Genomic DNA, 17,296 nt, shown 5'->3' with positions numbered 1-17,296 from the left:
TGCAATCATAGCATCATAGCTCACTGTAACCTCAAACTCCTGGGTTCAAGCAATCCTCCTGCCTCAGCCTGTAGCCTAGCTAGGACTACAGGCACCTGCCACCACACCTGGATATCTTAAAAAAAATTTTTTGAGAGATGGGGTCTCACTATGTTGCCCAGGCTGGTCTCGAATTCCTGGCATCAAGTGATCTTCCTGCTTCAGCCTCTTAAAGTGCTGAGATTACATGTGTGAGTCACCGTGCCTGGCCACAACACCAATTTAAAGGGACATCTGACTTCTCCCAGAGCTATTTTCATTTCAGGATAGCTGTCTAATTGTTGTGAGGGTTAAAGGCTGGGATCTCCTACTCTTCCATCTTGCTGATGTCACTCCCAATATAACTTTTGATCTTAATATCAATGATAGGATATTGACAAGGAAAATATTTTTATCCCATTAAAGATAATTCCATAAGGTCAATTGTTTAAAAAGAGTGAAACCTAAATTAGAAACCAAGTCTTCTAATTGGTGAAACAAAATTATGTACCACAGTGTTACTTCCAAACTATCTGCTTTCCCTGAATCTGGCGTGACACCTATTTGAAGAAATCTTTTTGAGGTTCCTCAGTCAGAAAGAACTTCTACCTCTTTGGAGTTTTCAGAGAATTCTTTTATGACACATGTTTGCATTCTGTATTAATTATGCTGTATACTTCTTATTTTACTTATGACATTATAGGTTAACAGATGACAGAAATCAGAACCTACATATTTTTATTCCAGAGAATGTACAGAACAGTGCCCTTTATGTAGTGAGAGATCAGTAGAAGCAGGAAGCATATTTTATATAACGAATGAAAAGAATGAATGGCTCTATTACCTTTAACACACTTCTCTAAGCCATTTCTTATCCTGGGTTCTGAGTAATTTGATATTACATCATTTTGTGTGCAGGAGTAAGTGAAAAGGACCACATCATACCCATAGATGTAAATAAACATGGTCCAGGATTAAATAAGAACTTATATATGAATAAAGATTCAGCTTCCCAGGTCTCCTGGACATAGTCTTGGCAGTACACACTATGTTTCCTTAGAGTCAGGACAGACTTAGTGTAAGTTGGCCCCTGGGGCAAAGACACAGGAACGGGTAGGCAAGTGCTGAATATATTATCCTGTCCCTGCTCTTGTCTTCTTGCCTTAGAGCTGCCGTACCTACCAAGTAGGCGAAGCAAGGACCATACATGGTTCTTTAGAGCATAAGAATCTGCAGACCAGTTTACTTTCTCATGATCAGTGTAGATTTCTGAAGAATTTTCACTTCTCAGAGTAAGGACAGATGGACCATGATGAGTGGTTGGAGATACCAAGAGAAATTGACTGATTCCTGGTGAAAACTTCTAGAAAGATCATGAAGGACTTGGCAAAGTGGCTGCAAGTATCATTCTTAAACAGGAGAAAGAGTATTCTGGGGAATGAAATGGGAAAGGAAGATCCAGTACATCGTTACTCAAAGTTTGGGAAATGTGGAGAGGTCTGGATCTTGTAGGTAGTGTTGGACAAGAGCAGAAAGAATACATTTCTTGTTATAGAAGAAGTCTGTAAGTGTTGATATTTTCCATTAAGTACAAGCACATACAGAACTATAAAAGAAGTCCTATAGCATAAATAAAGGATTTGTTTAACCTAGGATATCACAGAAAGCCCATAGCTCTGGGCTTTTGGTTTTAAAACAAGGGCAATAAAATGAGATGATTCTGTATTCCTACATGTTTTAAACCATAGACCTCTGGAGTTTCATATGTTGCAAAAAGTGTAGGAAAATATAATGGAAACAGGGGTGTGCTTAAGTAATAAAAGCAATTCATCAAAGAGTCAATTAGGAAAAAGTCACGAGTGATGTATAACTCAAGAGATTTTCACAGATGCTATAATCCTGTTCTCCAGGAAACTTGGTTTATTTTATTCCCCAGAATATAGCAAGAAAAGTGAGTAAAAGAGAGAGAATGAATGACTGTGTGTTTATAAATACATGTCAGTGAAAATGTGAGCACATATAATTAAGTAAATATGTATGAGTCTCATGTGACATAATAACAATACTTATAGAAAATAACTTTGGGTCAAGTCCTATGTTAAGTGCCTTCCATGCATTACTACATTTAATTCTCACAACACAGTCCATTCAGGTAGGCATTATTATAATTTTTCCCATTTTATAGAAGAGGGTATGGAAGAACATAATTGTTAAGTGATCTCTCAAGTATGACACAACTGCTATGTGATGAAAACAAGACTGAAATATTGTCCTAACACTAAAGTCAGTGCTATTAAATTTTATGCAGAGGCGAATGTATTGTAAATTGTGTGGCTTATGATGTAATTGTGGATTATTACAAATATTCTAAAGAGTAGGGTCCTCTCCATTGGTGCTGCATCCCACTGGGGCTAGATCATGGGTAATACTAGATCCTCCCTGCTCCCAGACCAGTTTCTTTTCCCCAAAAAAACTCTTTGTCAAAGGCATTGAGGAACTAGCCCAGGAACTCCTTGTTAGTAAACTAAATACTATTACTATCAGTAAAGTGTAGATTGGAGGTTGAGAGTAAGGGACAATCTTCTCCTACCCAGCAAAGAGTGCTAAACTCTGCCAATGTGTGCTGCTATGGAAAAGAGGCAGTGGTGCCAATAATATGTATTTCAGCACCTCCTCATTCACTCCCTTGCCATGGAACATTATTTAGAGGGTCACAAGAGATGAGGCTAGAGAAATAGGTGGGGATCAAAATATGAACTGCCTCCTATGTTTGATAACTAAGCCTTTGCATTTTTATGTGAAGTCAATGCAGGAATCATTAAAGAATTTTAATAGTTATTATAATTTTAAAATTTCCTCAGTCTATAATTTGAAGAAACTGTGCTGGATCAAAGCCCAGGGATCACCCAAATATTGAACTTTTGGACCCTTCTCTGACTGGATGCTATCTTCCCTGTTTCCTTTCAGGCAGGAATAAATATTTATGCAGTGATTTCCTAACTAAATGGAGAACTGGAATCAACATGGGAGAGGTAAATATATCTATGTTCTTTGACAGAAGAGCTGGGAATGACATAAATATCGACATTCCAATCACTGTCATTGGTGAGAGAGAGTTGGAGTGGAAGTGCATTTTGATTCTGGGAGACTTTTACTCAAAAAACTTTAATGAACATATGTGCTTCACATTTGAAGAAGAGTCCTTATTAACAGAATTTACTTTATGAGTCTCATTCACAGGGAAGGCTGATGTATGGACTTACTTCCATCTCTTGTCTGACATCGTAGCCGTCTTCATTAATTGTGGTGTTGCTGAAGAAGACTTCAATATCGCTCAGTGCTTTTAGTCATGCTGGGAATAAACATCACTCTAGTCAGTGAATTCATCCTGGTAGGCTTCCCCACTGCCCCATGGCTGCAGGTCCTGCTCTTCTTCCTCTTCTGTGTGGTCTATCTGTTAATAGTAATAGAGAATCTTGTTATCATGCTCACTATTTGGGTCACTGGCTCCCTGCATAAGCCAATGTACTATTTCCTGAGTAGCATGTCTTTTCTGGAGGTCTGGTATGTCTCTGTCACAGTCCCCAAGATGCTGGACGGATTCCTCCTGCAGAGACGGCGCATCTCCTTCACGGGTTGCATGACCCAGCTATACTTCTTTATCTCACTTGCCTGCACAGAGTGTGTGCTCCTGGCAGCCATGGCCTATGACCGCTATGTGGCCATCTGCCACCCTCTGCGATACTCAGTCATCATGACCACAAGTTATTGTATGCAGCTGGTGGCTTTCTCCTACATGAGTGGTTTCACGGTCTCTGTCATTAAGGTCTATTTCATTTCACATGTTGCTTTCTGTGGCTCTAATGTTATGAATCACTTTTTCTGCGATATCTCACCAATCCTCAAACTGGCATGCAAAGACATGTCCATAGCTGAGCTAGTGGACTTTGCTTTGGCTATTGTCATTCTTGTGTTCCCTCTCATCACCACTGTCCTCTCCTATATCTACATTGTCTCCACCATTCTGCGTATACCTTCCACCCAGGGAAGGAAGAAGGCCTTCTCCACCTGTGCATCCCACCTCACTGTAGTTATAATTTATTACACAGCCATGATTTTCATGTATGTCCGGCCCAGAGCTATTGCATCGTTTAATTCCAACAAATTAATCTCAGCTGTGTATGCAGTTCTCACACCCATGCTAAATCCATTCATCTACTGCCTAAGGAACCAGGAAGTCAAGAATGCTATCAAAAAGACCTTGAGGGGTGGTTACTGCCTCCTGCTCAGCTGAGCCCTGCTGCCTTGAGGAAGAGACAGTGTCCCATGCAAGATGTCATTCCCATGACATTTGTCATGGTCATGTTTATTACTAGTACTATACTATTGACCTGAACTCTTCAAATCACGGCATGAGAAAAGTAAAGAAAAAAAAGGAAAAATTATAGGAGAAACCGGATATTTGATATTTATTGTTTTAACCATAAGCTACTATTAATATATACTGTAGATACTAAATAAGTACCTTGAAATAATATAATAATAAATATGTAATGAAAAAAGGTGCTGTTCTTAGCACATTATACATAAGTTACTTATGGTCAGTCGCCTGATATTGTTGATCAGAAAACTGAAGCACAGAGAGATTAAATAAGTTGTCTGATATTGCACACCTAATTAATATCAAAGCCATTATTTGAACCCAGGGAGTCCAGCTCTAAAATCCACTGTATTAGATTCTCTCTATATCTAAAATTCTGTGACAGTAGTTCTAGAGTCATATTAACTAAAAAACATTGATGTCTGGAAGGAACAAGCTATCTAGTGGTTAAGATATATAGAGATGTCAGGATAACTGATGATGGTGTTGTTAGTGATGGAGGCGATAGTGGTGATTGTGATTGCATTAGGTTAGTGATGATGGACTACTACTGATATTAATAATAATGTTGATCATTTCACAATCCTCTTCTAATTTGAGGCTCCTTCTAGAACTATAATAGCTGATTTCTCATTATAGAAGTGAAATCAATAGTTTCATGAGAGATGAAAGAATTGATATTACTGCAGCTTTTGCAGTTGAAATGTGTCTCTTGAGACACTTTCTTTTGAGCTCTTGAATTCTGGTGGTCCTCCATGCTATATCATGACTACATCAGCAAACTAGTGCAATATCATACATCTATATGTATCTGAGCCAAAACCCTCAATATATCATTATAATATAGGTTCTACATACAAATTAGGTGAAAAACAAATGCAAAATTTTCTAAGGCAAATGAAAATATAAGATATCATTGGAACATCTGCTGACTAGATAAAGAAATGTAGTATATCAGAGAAAATTCTAAAAATTTTCGTTAAACTGAGACTGAGTATACAAGAAATAATGAGGAAGAGCTACTCTGACTGTATGTAATGACCCTTTTAAGTGGGAGTCCAGAATTGGTCTCCCATTTTTATCTAAGCCACTCTCAAAGTTATTCAATATACCTTAACTAATAGTCCTTATATAGTGCTCTTATAAAGTTACTCTTGATTTGAAAAAAATGGGATCTAATAATTTTATTTATTATTATTTTTATTTTGGAATTATTCTAGCATTCATGAAACTCAATAATATCTTCTCTCCATCTTTACCAACTCAACTTTGTATTTTACTTACCCCAATATGAAACATCCATTCTGATGATACTAATCACTTTAATGTACTAAATGATTATGACATATTGATTCTTGCCTTGCTTAACTTACTCACTTATTTATTGAGTATTTCTTGTATCCCTATTAGGGACTATAATAGTCTGTGAGGATATAATGGTGAATAAAACAAATAGAAGAAAATTCTTTCTTCGGATAGTTTAGAGACAAGCAGGGAAGATAAAGGCACAATGATATTACATGTTATAAATGTGATGATAAAAGAACTGGGTGCTATGGAAGCAAATGGTAGGTAGATGGCCAGGATGGGAAGAGAAAATGTTCTAGCAGGAGTAGCATTTAGGCTAACACTTGAAGGAATTAGACAGATGAAAATGATGAGTATTAGTGAGAGTCAGGGGTTGTGGGAAGAGGAAAAGCCAAGAGTCAAAAGCGATAACAGCACATTGAAAGAACAGGAAGATAATTAGCATGTCTGGAGCATAAAAGGGCATGAGGAAGAAACAGGTCACATGAGGAAGTAGATTGATCTTAAACAATAAAATCTTTCAATATGTGAATTTTCTCTTATTGAAAAGTTTTATGGATATACAGTAAATTCCATAAAGGCATTTTCAGTTTCTGCAACCACTAGTTCTCCAACTTGTAGCACTTCTGCCAGGTGAATGGTAGTCATTGATAAGGTGAAGCAGGAACAAAGTGAGTTGATTGAATATTTGGCCTTCACTGCAGCATATTTTCATTCTGAGTAAGAGGTATCAGTTATCAATTTATCTGTTTGACTTCCCCATTATATTGTGAGTTCTTCTAAAGTAGGAACTAACCTTATTAATCATTAATCATTGTATCTACAGTGCCTGCCATAGTACCTGTTGCTATAGGTTTTTGTGCTGGTCATTCTCTATTCCTCACTCCCAACCCCCAGTTTTCTATTCTCTGCACTCCTCTATCCTTTTGCATATCCCATCTCCAAGGAGGTAATCAAAATTGATCCTGTAGATTGTATTGCTCTGGTTCAATTGGCCTCTGGCTTCCACTTTGGTTGGGCCAAGGGAGGCAGCAGCAGGAAATTGAAGGCTTCAAAGTAAGAAAAGACATGGGATTTCTTCCCTGGCTGGGTTCTGTGACTCTGATAGTGGCTATAACTCCTGAAACAGAGGAAACCCTTCCAAGGCTGCAGCTGTCACTGGGTTTCTGTGCTCTAGTCCTTATGTGGCTCAACATCTTTTGTTGTTTGTCTTCACCTTGCCTGACTCTGTGAAGCGTCATGACATTTAATTCTACTCAAAAATTTCAGCAGAAATTGCTTTCTGTTTCTTTCTGGGATCCTGACTGATATGGCATTTGATTAATATTAGTCAAATTGAAGTAAATCACAGTGAGAATTCCTGGGATAAATATACCACTTTAAAAGCTCTCATATGTTTAGAGTTTGAAATCAACAACATAACATAATCATCTTCATTTTCTACTTAAGTATAATATGTGACAGAACTTGAATAAAGTACAAAACCATTTGTTTCACATTTAAATTTTTAAGTATTTATCCATAAATAACTCCTATTTTTCTTCCATCCACATGATGCCACTGCCAAATTGAATTGATTATGAGATGTTTGAGCTAACTCAGTCAGCAAATTTAAACTCAGTTGTTAAACATATTGTGCCCAGATTTTATGTCATTTATTTTAAGACTCCATATGCCACTAGGAAGCACTTAGTTTCTCCAGAGCTAGTTTGAGTAAGTTTACTACCCAGAGAACCACCCCTCTGTTATTTCCCTTTTAGGTTGCCCCTCCTCTCTTATCAAGATAATAAATTCATCATCTCATATACTTACCTTTGTGGTGAAAACATTTAAAATCTACTCTCTTAGCACTTTTGAAATATAAAGTGTATTATTATTTATTGTAGTCGTTATTCGGTGCAATAGATCACTAATCTTATTCCTCCATCTGTTCAGTGTTAAAAGGGGGGGAAATCCTGTCATTGGCAGCAACATGGATGAACGTGGAGGACATCATGTTAAGTGAAATAAACCAGGCACAGAAAGACAAAAACCATGTGATCTCACTTAGTGTGTGGAATCTAGAAGAGTTAGACTTGATTCACACACATGTCACATGCAGAGCGAAGCAGGCTATGGGGCATCCATTTAGCAGATGTGGATTATGGCAAAAATTTTAAAGCCAGCAGCTTCTGATTCATCAGCCCAAGAGAAGCAGCAGCAACCACAGCAACTTTCTCTACTGTGGTTGAGATAAAGGTGTTCTGGACTGAAAATTGCTTCTGGGGCTCAGCCTAAAGAATTTTTCTCTAAACATCTCAATGATTTTACAAGGACAAAATTCCCTTTATGCTTAAAATATCTAGAGTGGATTCCATTATTTGTAATAGAATGTTGACTATTACAGTCATCCTAGAAAAATTATTATTTGTCCTGAACTTTAATTTTCTTGTTTAAAAACTGGAAATACTAATAACATTTTATAGAATTGGTGGAAGGTTTAAACTACATAACACACGTGAAGTTTTTAGCCAGAGCAGGCACACAGCTTATTATTAATAATGTAAGTCTCAGTTTTTTGTGAAGAGTTTGTCTTATGTGTTCACAGATGTCCTTATGGCCTTACCCGTGGTACTCCTCACATTTTTAAAACAGATGACCTTAGCCATCTGATTGGGTAGTACTGACCCAAAGGAGTTACACCTTGTAATGATTCTGGTTTAAGAGAGGTTTCTGGTTTAAGAGATTGGATAGTTTTTGTTATGGACCAGAGTGAGAAAGTCAACCACAAAAGACTGATTGAAATTTAGTGAGTCTTTATTAGCTGGCCAGCGGCACGCTCTCCGGCAGGGAATCCCACCGAGCTGGGAGTGCGGCCCTGAGCACGGGTTTTGTGACAACTTGTATACCCTTCACCATTGCACCACGTGGAACATTAAACATATACACCTTGGGACATCTTAGGCAACAATTTCCAGCTTCAAGGTTATAAGATCATCTAAAGACCCTCCGGTCCTAGCTGATTAACTGTTTTAAACAATCGAGTAAAAAGCAAGCAGGTTTACAGAAGCAGATAGCATCAGTTAGAACAAAGTACAATTTCCTACAACCTAAATAAGCATTGTAAAATTTAACTTCATATAGCTGGGCAGTATTGTTAAATCGACTCCCCCTTCCCTTGGACCTAGGACCTGCCTTAGGTCACTCTGATTATTCACCCATTGTACTGTGCTAGCAGATAATCATCAATACAGTCAATAATCACGAGGCCTTCTTTCTTTTCTCTGCATCTGGGGTGGACTCTGGCCTTCCGCCTAACTGAAGAGACCAGAATTTATGTCTGCTTATCACAGTTTTACTAGGCCCTAAAGTATCTGGAATATCCTGGAGTTGCCATGTTTCAGCTGTTAATAACCAAATTAACCAAATCAGTAAATGAATGCTGAGAAGCAGAGTTCTTCATAAGCATACAGGGAAAAATATCACATGAACCCCTACATTAGATGAATGACAAAAATAACAAAGCAAATATACTAATAACTGTGTTTCTCTGTTGAATCTTATAATTATTTTACCTACTTTTATTTCTAATAAGGCTACTAAATAAATGAATAAATTGATGTACTATCTATAGCTCTCTAAGTGTTTTTATAAAAATAAATTCAGAAGTTAAAAAGATCTTTCTTCTGGACCATGAATTTTAGTGCACAAAATATCTTTACATGAGTGCTGTAAGGATGACAACAAAATTCTCCTTACCAATGTATTTATATTTTTTTGTCTTATCTTTAATAGAATAGCATTTAACAAAGAACTGAGAAATTCTCCAAATACTGTACAATAATCTTAAGCTGCTACCACTTCACTTGCTGTTTTCAAAGAGAGATATATGAAGAGGAAATGTTGTACGCAAAGACACATTTTTGTCACACATTAAATCTCTATCCTCAATCCCCTAATTGGTAACTGGGCCTGGGCCAGATCTAAGACAAAGGTCATTTCTTGTTCCACTGACTAATTTCTAGATCTTGAAAAGCGTAAGAAGTCTCTTTGTACTCCTCAGACCCACAGTCTGATCATCCATCATTCTGCTGGTGACAGGAGATGGAAAGATTAAGTTAGAGGAACTAGAAGGCTGCAGTCTAGTTTAGAGCAGAAATACCATCAGCTCCCTGTTCCATGTGTCCTTTGCCTCATCTCCTACTCTCCTTTGCTTTCATCCGGGCTTGGGGCTTGTTTTCTTCTTGGATCTCTGATAATGAATACTTCTCCTTTTAAGTCTCTCCCTCAGGCTATTCCCAATGACTATTAACATAAGACAGGAAAGAGAGGAGCAATGTAAAACAATCTTAGGACAAGGGAAGTCTCCTTGAAAGATAAAAGAGACAAAATTGGGCTAAACTGAAGAAAGAACTTTTGATTTTTTATTTTGTTTATTTTTTTATTTTTTTTAATTTTTAAATTTCAGAATATTGTCAGGGTACAAACACTTTGGTTATATACATATATATCCCTTTGCATTAGAGAAAGAACTTTTAAATTTGTTTTGGCCACCAAAGCTCAATTCCCCAGCCCTATGTATAATTCTGTGTCTTTGATGATTAGGTGGAAGGAGTGGACAGAAAGTTTGCTTTTTTCTGGAGTTTAATATGCAATATCAACACTGCTAAATCATTCTTTTCTGTATTTTGATCCTTTCACCAACATCTCCTCCAAATAATGTTAATATCGTAAAGAAACAGGTCATGTATAATAGCTATTTGTACAGAGAGAGCAAGGAAAATCAAGGTTTAAGACTAGGATTAGGATCAGTCACCAGGCTGATTTGCCATGAACCTGTTGCTGTTCTTCTCTGTTTCTCCATCTGATAATTACCTAGTATTTTCTCTGTTGACCTATGGAGATCACTAGGGAGATTTCTCTAACTTCTTTGTCATTTTTGCTCTTGAAAATCCTATTGCATTTGTGAATCAAATCCCCAGGGATGTGCTTTTGAAAGAACAGTCATCCTTGCTGAGCAGTGGGCGTACTGCTACTGTGGACTCATCCAGCTCTAGGTACTGTCTGGGTGAGACTATGGGAGGAGTCAGCATAAAAAGCCAGCCCAGGGTCTTGGCAGAGAAACAGATCTATAGTGAAAGCGAGAGAGGACTAGGAAAAAACATGCAGTGAAAAGATATAGAAAGAGAAAAAAACATTTATGAACAGAAAAATCTCTTCCATCTTGGGTTCTTAGCATCCAACAGCGGCATCCAACAGGCCCAGCAGTAACCTGTGAATTTTTAATTTAAGGGTCTTACCACTTACATGAATTGATGTTGCATTCTTTTTGAATTAATAGCAGAATAATTTTTTTATTTCCCTATAATCCATCTGGAGCCCAGAGCCTTTCCCAGGCAAGGAGAATTACAAAGTCATGGAAATCTTGAACTTCATAGAACAGCAGTTTTCTGGGATTTAGATTAGGCTGTTCTAAAGACTTTAAATTTTTTTTTTCCTTTTCCCTTTCTGTCACCATTTTGCAACTCCTTTCAGGGGGAGAGGCACAGGCTCATGGCGTGACGTAGGCCATCACCTCGGACACTTCTCCACAAATCTGACCACTGGACAACTGAACCAGGATCTCCAGGTCAGACTCAACCAAGAAGACCTACTCCACCAGCTTCCTAAAGAGAAATAAACAGAATGCAGTATGGTGAGACATCTGGTCTTTTTAATTTTTTTTTATTTTTAATTATTATGGGTACATAATAGTTGTATATCTTTATAGAGTACATGTGATGTTTTGATACAGGCATACAATGTGAGTTAATCAAATCAGGGTAATTGGGGTAGCCATCACCTCAAGCATTTCTTTGTGTTAAGAACATTCTACTTCCACTGTTTTAGTTATTTTAAAGTATACCCTAACTTATTACTGATTATAGTCACTTTGTTGTGCTATCAAATATTGTTCATTCTAATTATCTAACTATATTTTTGCACCCATTAACCATCCCCACTTTATCTTCCCCTTCCCCATTAGCCTTCCCAGCCTTTGGTAACTGTCATTCTATTCTGTTGAGACATCTGGTCTTAATTAAACATCAGAAAGCATTTACTTATTGAATGCCAAGCATGGACCAGGAATTGTGTAGATACTAGAGATAAAAGGAGAGACATTTTCCACATGAAGTCAATGTGATAAGAGATATTCTGTTAGATGTTGCAGGACTCAGTGTGCAGAAATGGGTAGAATTAGTAGAAGGTTATAGGAAAAGGTACTTTATCTGTTTCTTTCCTCCATGCCACCAATTCCTTCTAATCAAAATGCGAATCATTCCACCATTAACTTTTCATCTTTTTACTCTGTGCCTATGCATTTTTTATTTTCTCTCCTTAATGTATATCTCCCCTCCAAAACTCTACAATGCTTCATTCAGTCCAAATGACACTTCTTGGTGATGACTTTCTGGGTTCTCCAGAGAGAAAGAATTAATCTCTACCCTGGATTCCCACGGTACTCAATATTCTATTGTAATATTTATCACAATATGTTATAATGCCTCCTTTGCTCCTATGTCTATTTCTCTTGGTGTTTTCTGTGCTTGGAACTATCCGGCCCATGATAGTGTTAAAGGCATAGGAAATGGAATGAGAGGAGGGGTAACGGAGTGGGAAACTAACATTTTTAAGATGGGAAAGACCTGGATATTGCCAGAGGGGTAGCAGCAGTAGGAAGTAAGCAGTGGAAAGAAAGGAAAGAGAGGGGTTAATTGATGATATGAGGTTCTGAAGAAGATACAAAAATATGACCAGTAAAGAACACGAGGATTATGTTTAGAAAGTGAGTGACCATTCAGTGACCATTTTTAAAAGTTGTAGGAAATGATTCATATCAGAAGGACCTGCCAAAAGAATCTTAAAACATGAATAAGATTTTTAAGAATTATTAAAACATCAATAATATTTCTCAACTGCTTAAAACCTCCAAAGTTGCCCAGTCCACTCAGTAAAAGCCAACATGTTCACAACTGCCTAGAAGGCTCACAGTTCTCTGCTCATCATCACTTCCCCGACCCCTTACTTCTATAACTTCATTTCTGCCCCTCTGCTTGCTCTGCTCCAGTCGTACTGGACTCCTTGTTCCTCACTTTGTGCCTTACTTTAGCGTCTCTAGACTACCTGTTCATTTTGTCTGGAAAGCTCTTCCGCCAGAGAGCCAGGCAGCTAATGCCTTCACCTTCTTCATGACTCAGCTCAGTGAGGCCTCTTCCTACCATTCTATTTAAAATATCAAACTGCCACCACTCCCGGCAGTCCTGTTTTCCTTACTTTGGTTTATTTATATTTCCCATAGAATTTATCAATTCCTACATCAATATCCTTATTGCATTCCTTGTTTATTGCCTGTCTCCCTCCGCTAGGATGTAATTACTTAAGATCAGGGCTTTTTTCCTGTTTTTGTCTGTTTTGTTAACTGTGGTATTCTAAATGTCTAGAATAGTGCTTGTTCAATAGTGGGTACTCAGTGACTATTTGTGAACAGAATAGATTTAACATACAGAAATAGATAGGATATATGAAACATAAGCTTCCTGAGAAATGGGATCTACCACAGATGGAGGGTTATAAGCACTAACAATGCTATAAATTTCTGCATTCATGATTTGTTGGATTTTTTAGTATTATAATATAGCCCCTCTTCACCCACAAGTGAATTAAAGTTTAGACAAGTTGAAGTTTACTTTAGATTATAAAGCGAATAAATGATACAACATGAACTAGAATTCAGGCCTTCCAATTATTTAGTCACACTAGTATGTACTTTCTTTAATGTTTTAGTACACCTTTAAATACTGGGGCTCCTTTTGTCCATGTTGAATCTCTTGTCATGTGACTCATTTCTTCTATTATTCCTGAAAGATCAGACATGACTGAGAGTGCATTCACATAAAAATTCCTTCACAATCTGTTCTGTAATTGTTTGAATTTAGGCTACGTGCTTCCATACTGCCTTATACCTCTTGGACAAAAGTTACCTCCCTGAGAGAGTTGTTAAAATTAACTAAAGGATAATTATCCTTAGAGGAGAAAACAGTCATATTTAACTCCTATTTCACTATGGCAATTTTTCCAACATATATAACCAATTTTTGGTGATCTAGGGGGTTTAGGCCACAAAGTATACAGAAATCAGAAATAATTAGTGAATGTCTAGAAAATTCCACATCTTCTTCTTTCTAGTTCGATGAATTCTGCCTTTACCTTTCATTATTATTGTTCTCCTTGAAGAGGTATTTCAGTGTTTAGTTAATTAATTAATTTATTTATTTATTTATTTATTTATTTTAGAGACAGTGTCTCACTCTGTCACTCAGGCTGAAGTGCAGTGGTGTGATCATTGCTCAGTGTAACCTTGAATGCCTGGGCTCAAGCAATTCTCCCACCTCAGCCTCCTGAGTAGCTGGGACTACAGATGAGTACCACCATGCTTGGCTAATTTTTTCTATCTTTTGTAGAGATGGGATCTTGCTATGTTGCCCAGGCTGGTCTCAAACACCTGCCTTGGTCTCCCAAAGCCCTGGGATTATAGGCCTGGCCAGTTTCATTTTATTTATAATCTCAAGCCAATTTGTATCTCTACTTTTCTCTTTCTTTTATCCCCACTTATGAAGAATGTGTTTTTAAATTTCAGTTCTTTCCTCAGATCATATTGTGCTCTTAGAAGCCCAGGACCCTTCTGAGTTGTTGGCCCTCCTGACTCCCTGCTCCCAAGGTGGCTGCTTATGTAAAAATTGTCTTCAGACTGTGTCCATAATAAGAAAGCATTTCAGTCAAGGAGTAGATAAAATTAATCAAGTGTCACTTCTTGCAGTACAAAAATTTTGAGCCAGTCTTTGAATAGGACATAGGTGAATCACACAAATTAATTTGAGAGTAAATGGGAACTACCATATATATATATATAACTATATATACATATATAGTATATAACTACTATATTTGTATATATAAATATTATTATTCAAATAATATTAAAACACATCCAACATAGCTGAGGAATAGGCCACAGTTAGGGACTCTCCTGATCAGGAGAGTTTTTTCCAATTAATATGCTGCTTCTATTTTCTCCAGGTTTTGAACTTCCCTGCTTAACTGCCCTGCTTTCCGCACCATCCTGGGCACTTATTCCAAACACTATGGTTTGCTGCCTTACAAACGCCTCTGAAATCTGGGACTATGCCGATAAGGAAAGTGTTTACTCCAAGTACTACCTGAAGACCTCTTCCTGATCCAGAGCCAAAGGCCTGGACCCTGAATCTGACTTCACGATTCTGCTTTGACATTCTTAGCTTTGTGTCTGTGGTGGATTTGTTTTCAGATCCTGTGCTGACTCCTGTATTTCTGGAGAGGATCTGTGGCATCTCATAATTCCCAAATCATACCCAGGGTCTAGAGGATGGCAACTGGGTTAAGTGTAACAATAAAGTACATGTAACCCGAGCACCCCATGCTGCTAATGTGGATCTCACTCTTCAATTTGATGCTATTATTACTAAATACTTTTGTCTTTTGGTGTCCTAACCATGTGGAAGGAAAACATCACCAATATTAGTGAGTTCATCCTGGTGGGCTTCCCTACTGCTCCCTGGCTGCAGGTTCTGCTCTTCTTCCTCTTCCTCATCACCTACTTGTTTGTGCTATTGGAAAATTTGGTTATCATCCTCACTGTACGGGTCACTCGGTCCCTGCACAAGCCCATGTACTATTTTCTGGGTACCATGTCCTTCCTGGAGGCCTGGTATATGTCTGTCACAGTCCCCAAGATGCTGGCTGGATTCCTACTCCATCCCAATACTATCTCCTTCCTGGGATGCATGACTCAGCTCTATTTCTTCATGTCCCTCGCCTGTACTGAATGTGTGCTTTTGGCTGCCATGGCCTACGACCGTTACGTGGCCATATGTTGGCCCCTTCACTATCCTGTCATGATGACCAGAGGGCTTTGTGTCCAGCTGACCGTCAGTTCCTGGGTGAGTGGCTTTACCATCTCCATGGCAAAGGTATACTTCATCTCCCAAGTTGCCTTCTGTGGCAATAATATCTTGAACCATTTTTTCTGTGATGTGTCACCTATCCTTAAACTGGCCTGCATGGACTTATCTATGGCTGAGACGGTAGACTTTGTGCTAGCCATCATCATCCTTGTGTTTCCTCTCTCATCCACTGTCCTTTCCTATGCTTTCATTGTCTCTACCATCCTGCACATACCCTCAGCCACTGGGCAGCGGAAGGCCTTCTCTACCTGTGCATCTCACCTTACAGTGGTGGTCATCTTCTACACAGCTGTGATCTTCATGTATGTCCGACCTCAGGCCATTTCTTCATTTAATTCTAACAAATTAATCTCAGCCATATATGCAGTCTTTATTCCTATGGTCAACCCTGTTATCTACTGCCTGAGGAACAAGGAGGTCAAGGATGCCATCAGAAAAACCATAGCAACTGGCCGAGCTCTGTTCTTGAGAGATTCTTTTTGCTAAAGATGCTCAGACATTCCTTCTTTCATTTGACTAAACCTCAAAAACACCTTCTTTAGAGGAAAGTCGGTAATTATAAACACATTGATTTAGTACAATGATTTAGGGATGTAGAGCCAGAGATCAAAGAAAATCTCCTTTTCTGTCAGACCTTAATTAAATGCTTCCTTTTATAGGTCAGTAGATGAAATAGCGAAAACTCTTAAGAGGCATATATTAATAAAATAGTTAATAATTTTATTTTTTATGAAGAAGACGTTAAAAAATAATCAGTTGTTATCTACCTGCTTTTTAGGCTCCTGTTGGTGAGGTTATTTAATTTTGACTTGTTTTCGTTTAAAAATTCTCTCTCTGTTGGGAGAGGTGCACAAAGAGGTTTTTCTGTAGACAACGTCATGCTATGACCTATTTATTGCTTTCAAGAGGGTTAAGAGATTGGCTCCTTTTATAATCAATTGACCTTGATTATATATCACTTTAATTATTTTTAAAATTTAGGAATATGAGAGATAAACTTCCCACAGGCTGTAACAGAAACACTATAGAGACGTGCATTACTTGATAATGCATGATAAAAGCGAAAATGGCTTTTCTCAAAGAGTCTCAAAACAACAAATGCTGGCATGGATGGGTAGGGGAGGAAGCATCTGAGTGGAAGAAAGCTGGCTCTCTGGCCTCTTGTGACACTCTCCTTGGAGAAGAGCCCCACACAGAATGACCAAGCTCTGGGATCATGCAAGTTCTCCCCACTATTTCTTGTTTGCTGCTGTACCTGGGCTCTTGAGGGTGGAAAAGCTTCCAAGAAATTGGTAGCCTTCTGGTCACCAAAGGCTCATGGAAGGGAGAGAGGGATCACCCTGACCCTTTCACTGGGCTCTAAGCCTCTCTGGGTTTGATCTTTGTCGATCTGTTTTTTCCTTTATCTTCTGTCCTTGCTTCACAATTTTCCTCTCTGAGGTCCCTGGCAGGCTCCAGCACCTCTCTCTATGATCTACACCTGATATGCGTTTCCTCTCCCCTCTCCTTTATCTGAAATCCTATCTTCTTTCTGGGGCGGTGTCAAGCAATATCCCTCTTGGGCCATCTT

The 17,296-nt window shown here is 38.2% G+C and overlaps 2 protein-coding genes across 2 annotated transcripts; both read left to right on the top strand.

Annotated features, from left to right (window-relative positions):
- Positions 1 to 3,367: 3,367 nt before the first annotated feature.
- LOC123642061 (olfactory receptor 6-like) lies at positions 3,368 to 4,312 on the top strand. Its single transcript, XM_045556988.1, has one exon. The coding sequence runs from the start codon at positions 3,368 to 3,370 to the stop codon at positions 4,310 to 4,312; it is 945 nt and encodes a 314-aa protein (XP_045412944.1).
- A 10,943-nt stretch (positions 4,313 to 15,255) lies between these two features.
- Positions 15,256 to 16,212, top strand: LOC123642060 (olfactory receptor 6). The gene has a single exon (XM_045556987.1). It carries the CDS (start codon positions 15,256 to 15,258, stop codon positions 16,210 to 16,212), a length of 957 nt encoding a protein of 318 aa, XP_045412943.1.
- Positions 16,213 to 17,296: the final 1,084 nt, after the last annotated feature.

The sequence above is a fragment of the Lemur catta genome, chromosome 7 (genome assembly GCF_020740605.2).
Source record: "Lemur catta isolate mLemCat1 chromosome 7, mLemCat1.pri, whole genome shotgun sequence".
Taxonomy (NCBI): domain Eukaryota; kingdom Metazoa; phylum Chordata; class Mammalia; order Primates; family Lemuridae; genus Lemur; species Lemur catta.
This window is presented reverse-complemented; position numbering and strand designations above follow the sequence as displayed.

Excerpts from the sequence above, each read along its gene's own strand:
- LOC123642061 (XM_045556988.1), top strand. The coding sequence starts at position 3,368 with ATGCTGGGAATAAACATCACTCTAGTCAGTGAATTCATCCTGGTAGGC.
- LOC123642060 (XM_045556987.1), top strand. The coding sequence starts at position 15,256 with ATGTGGAAGGAAAACATCACCAATATTAGTGAGTTCATCCTGGTGGGC.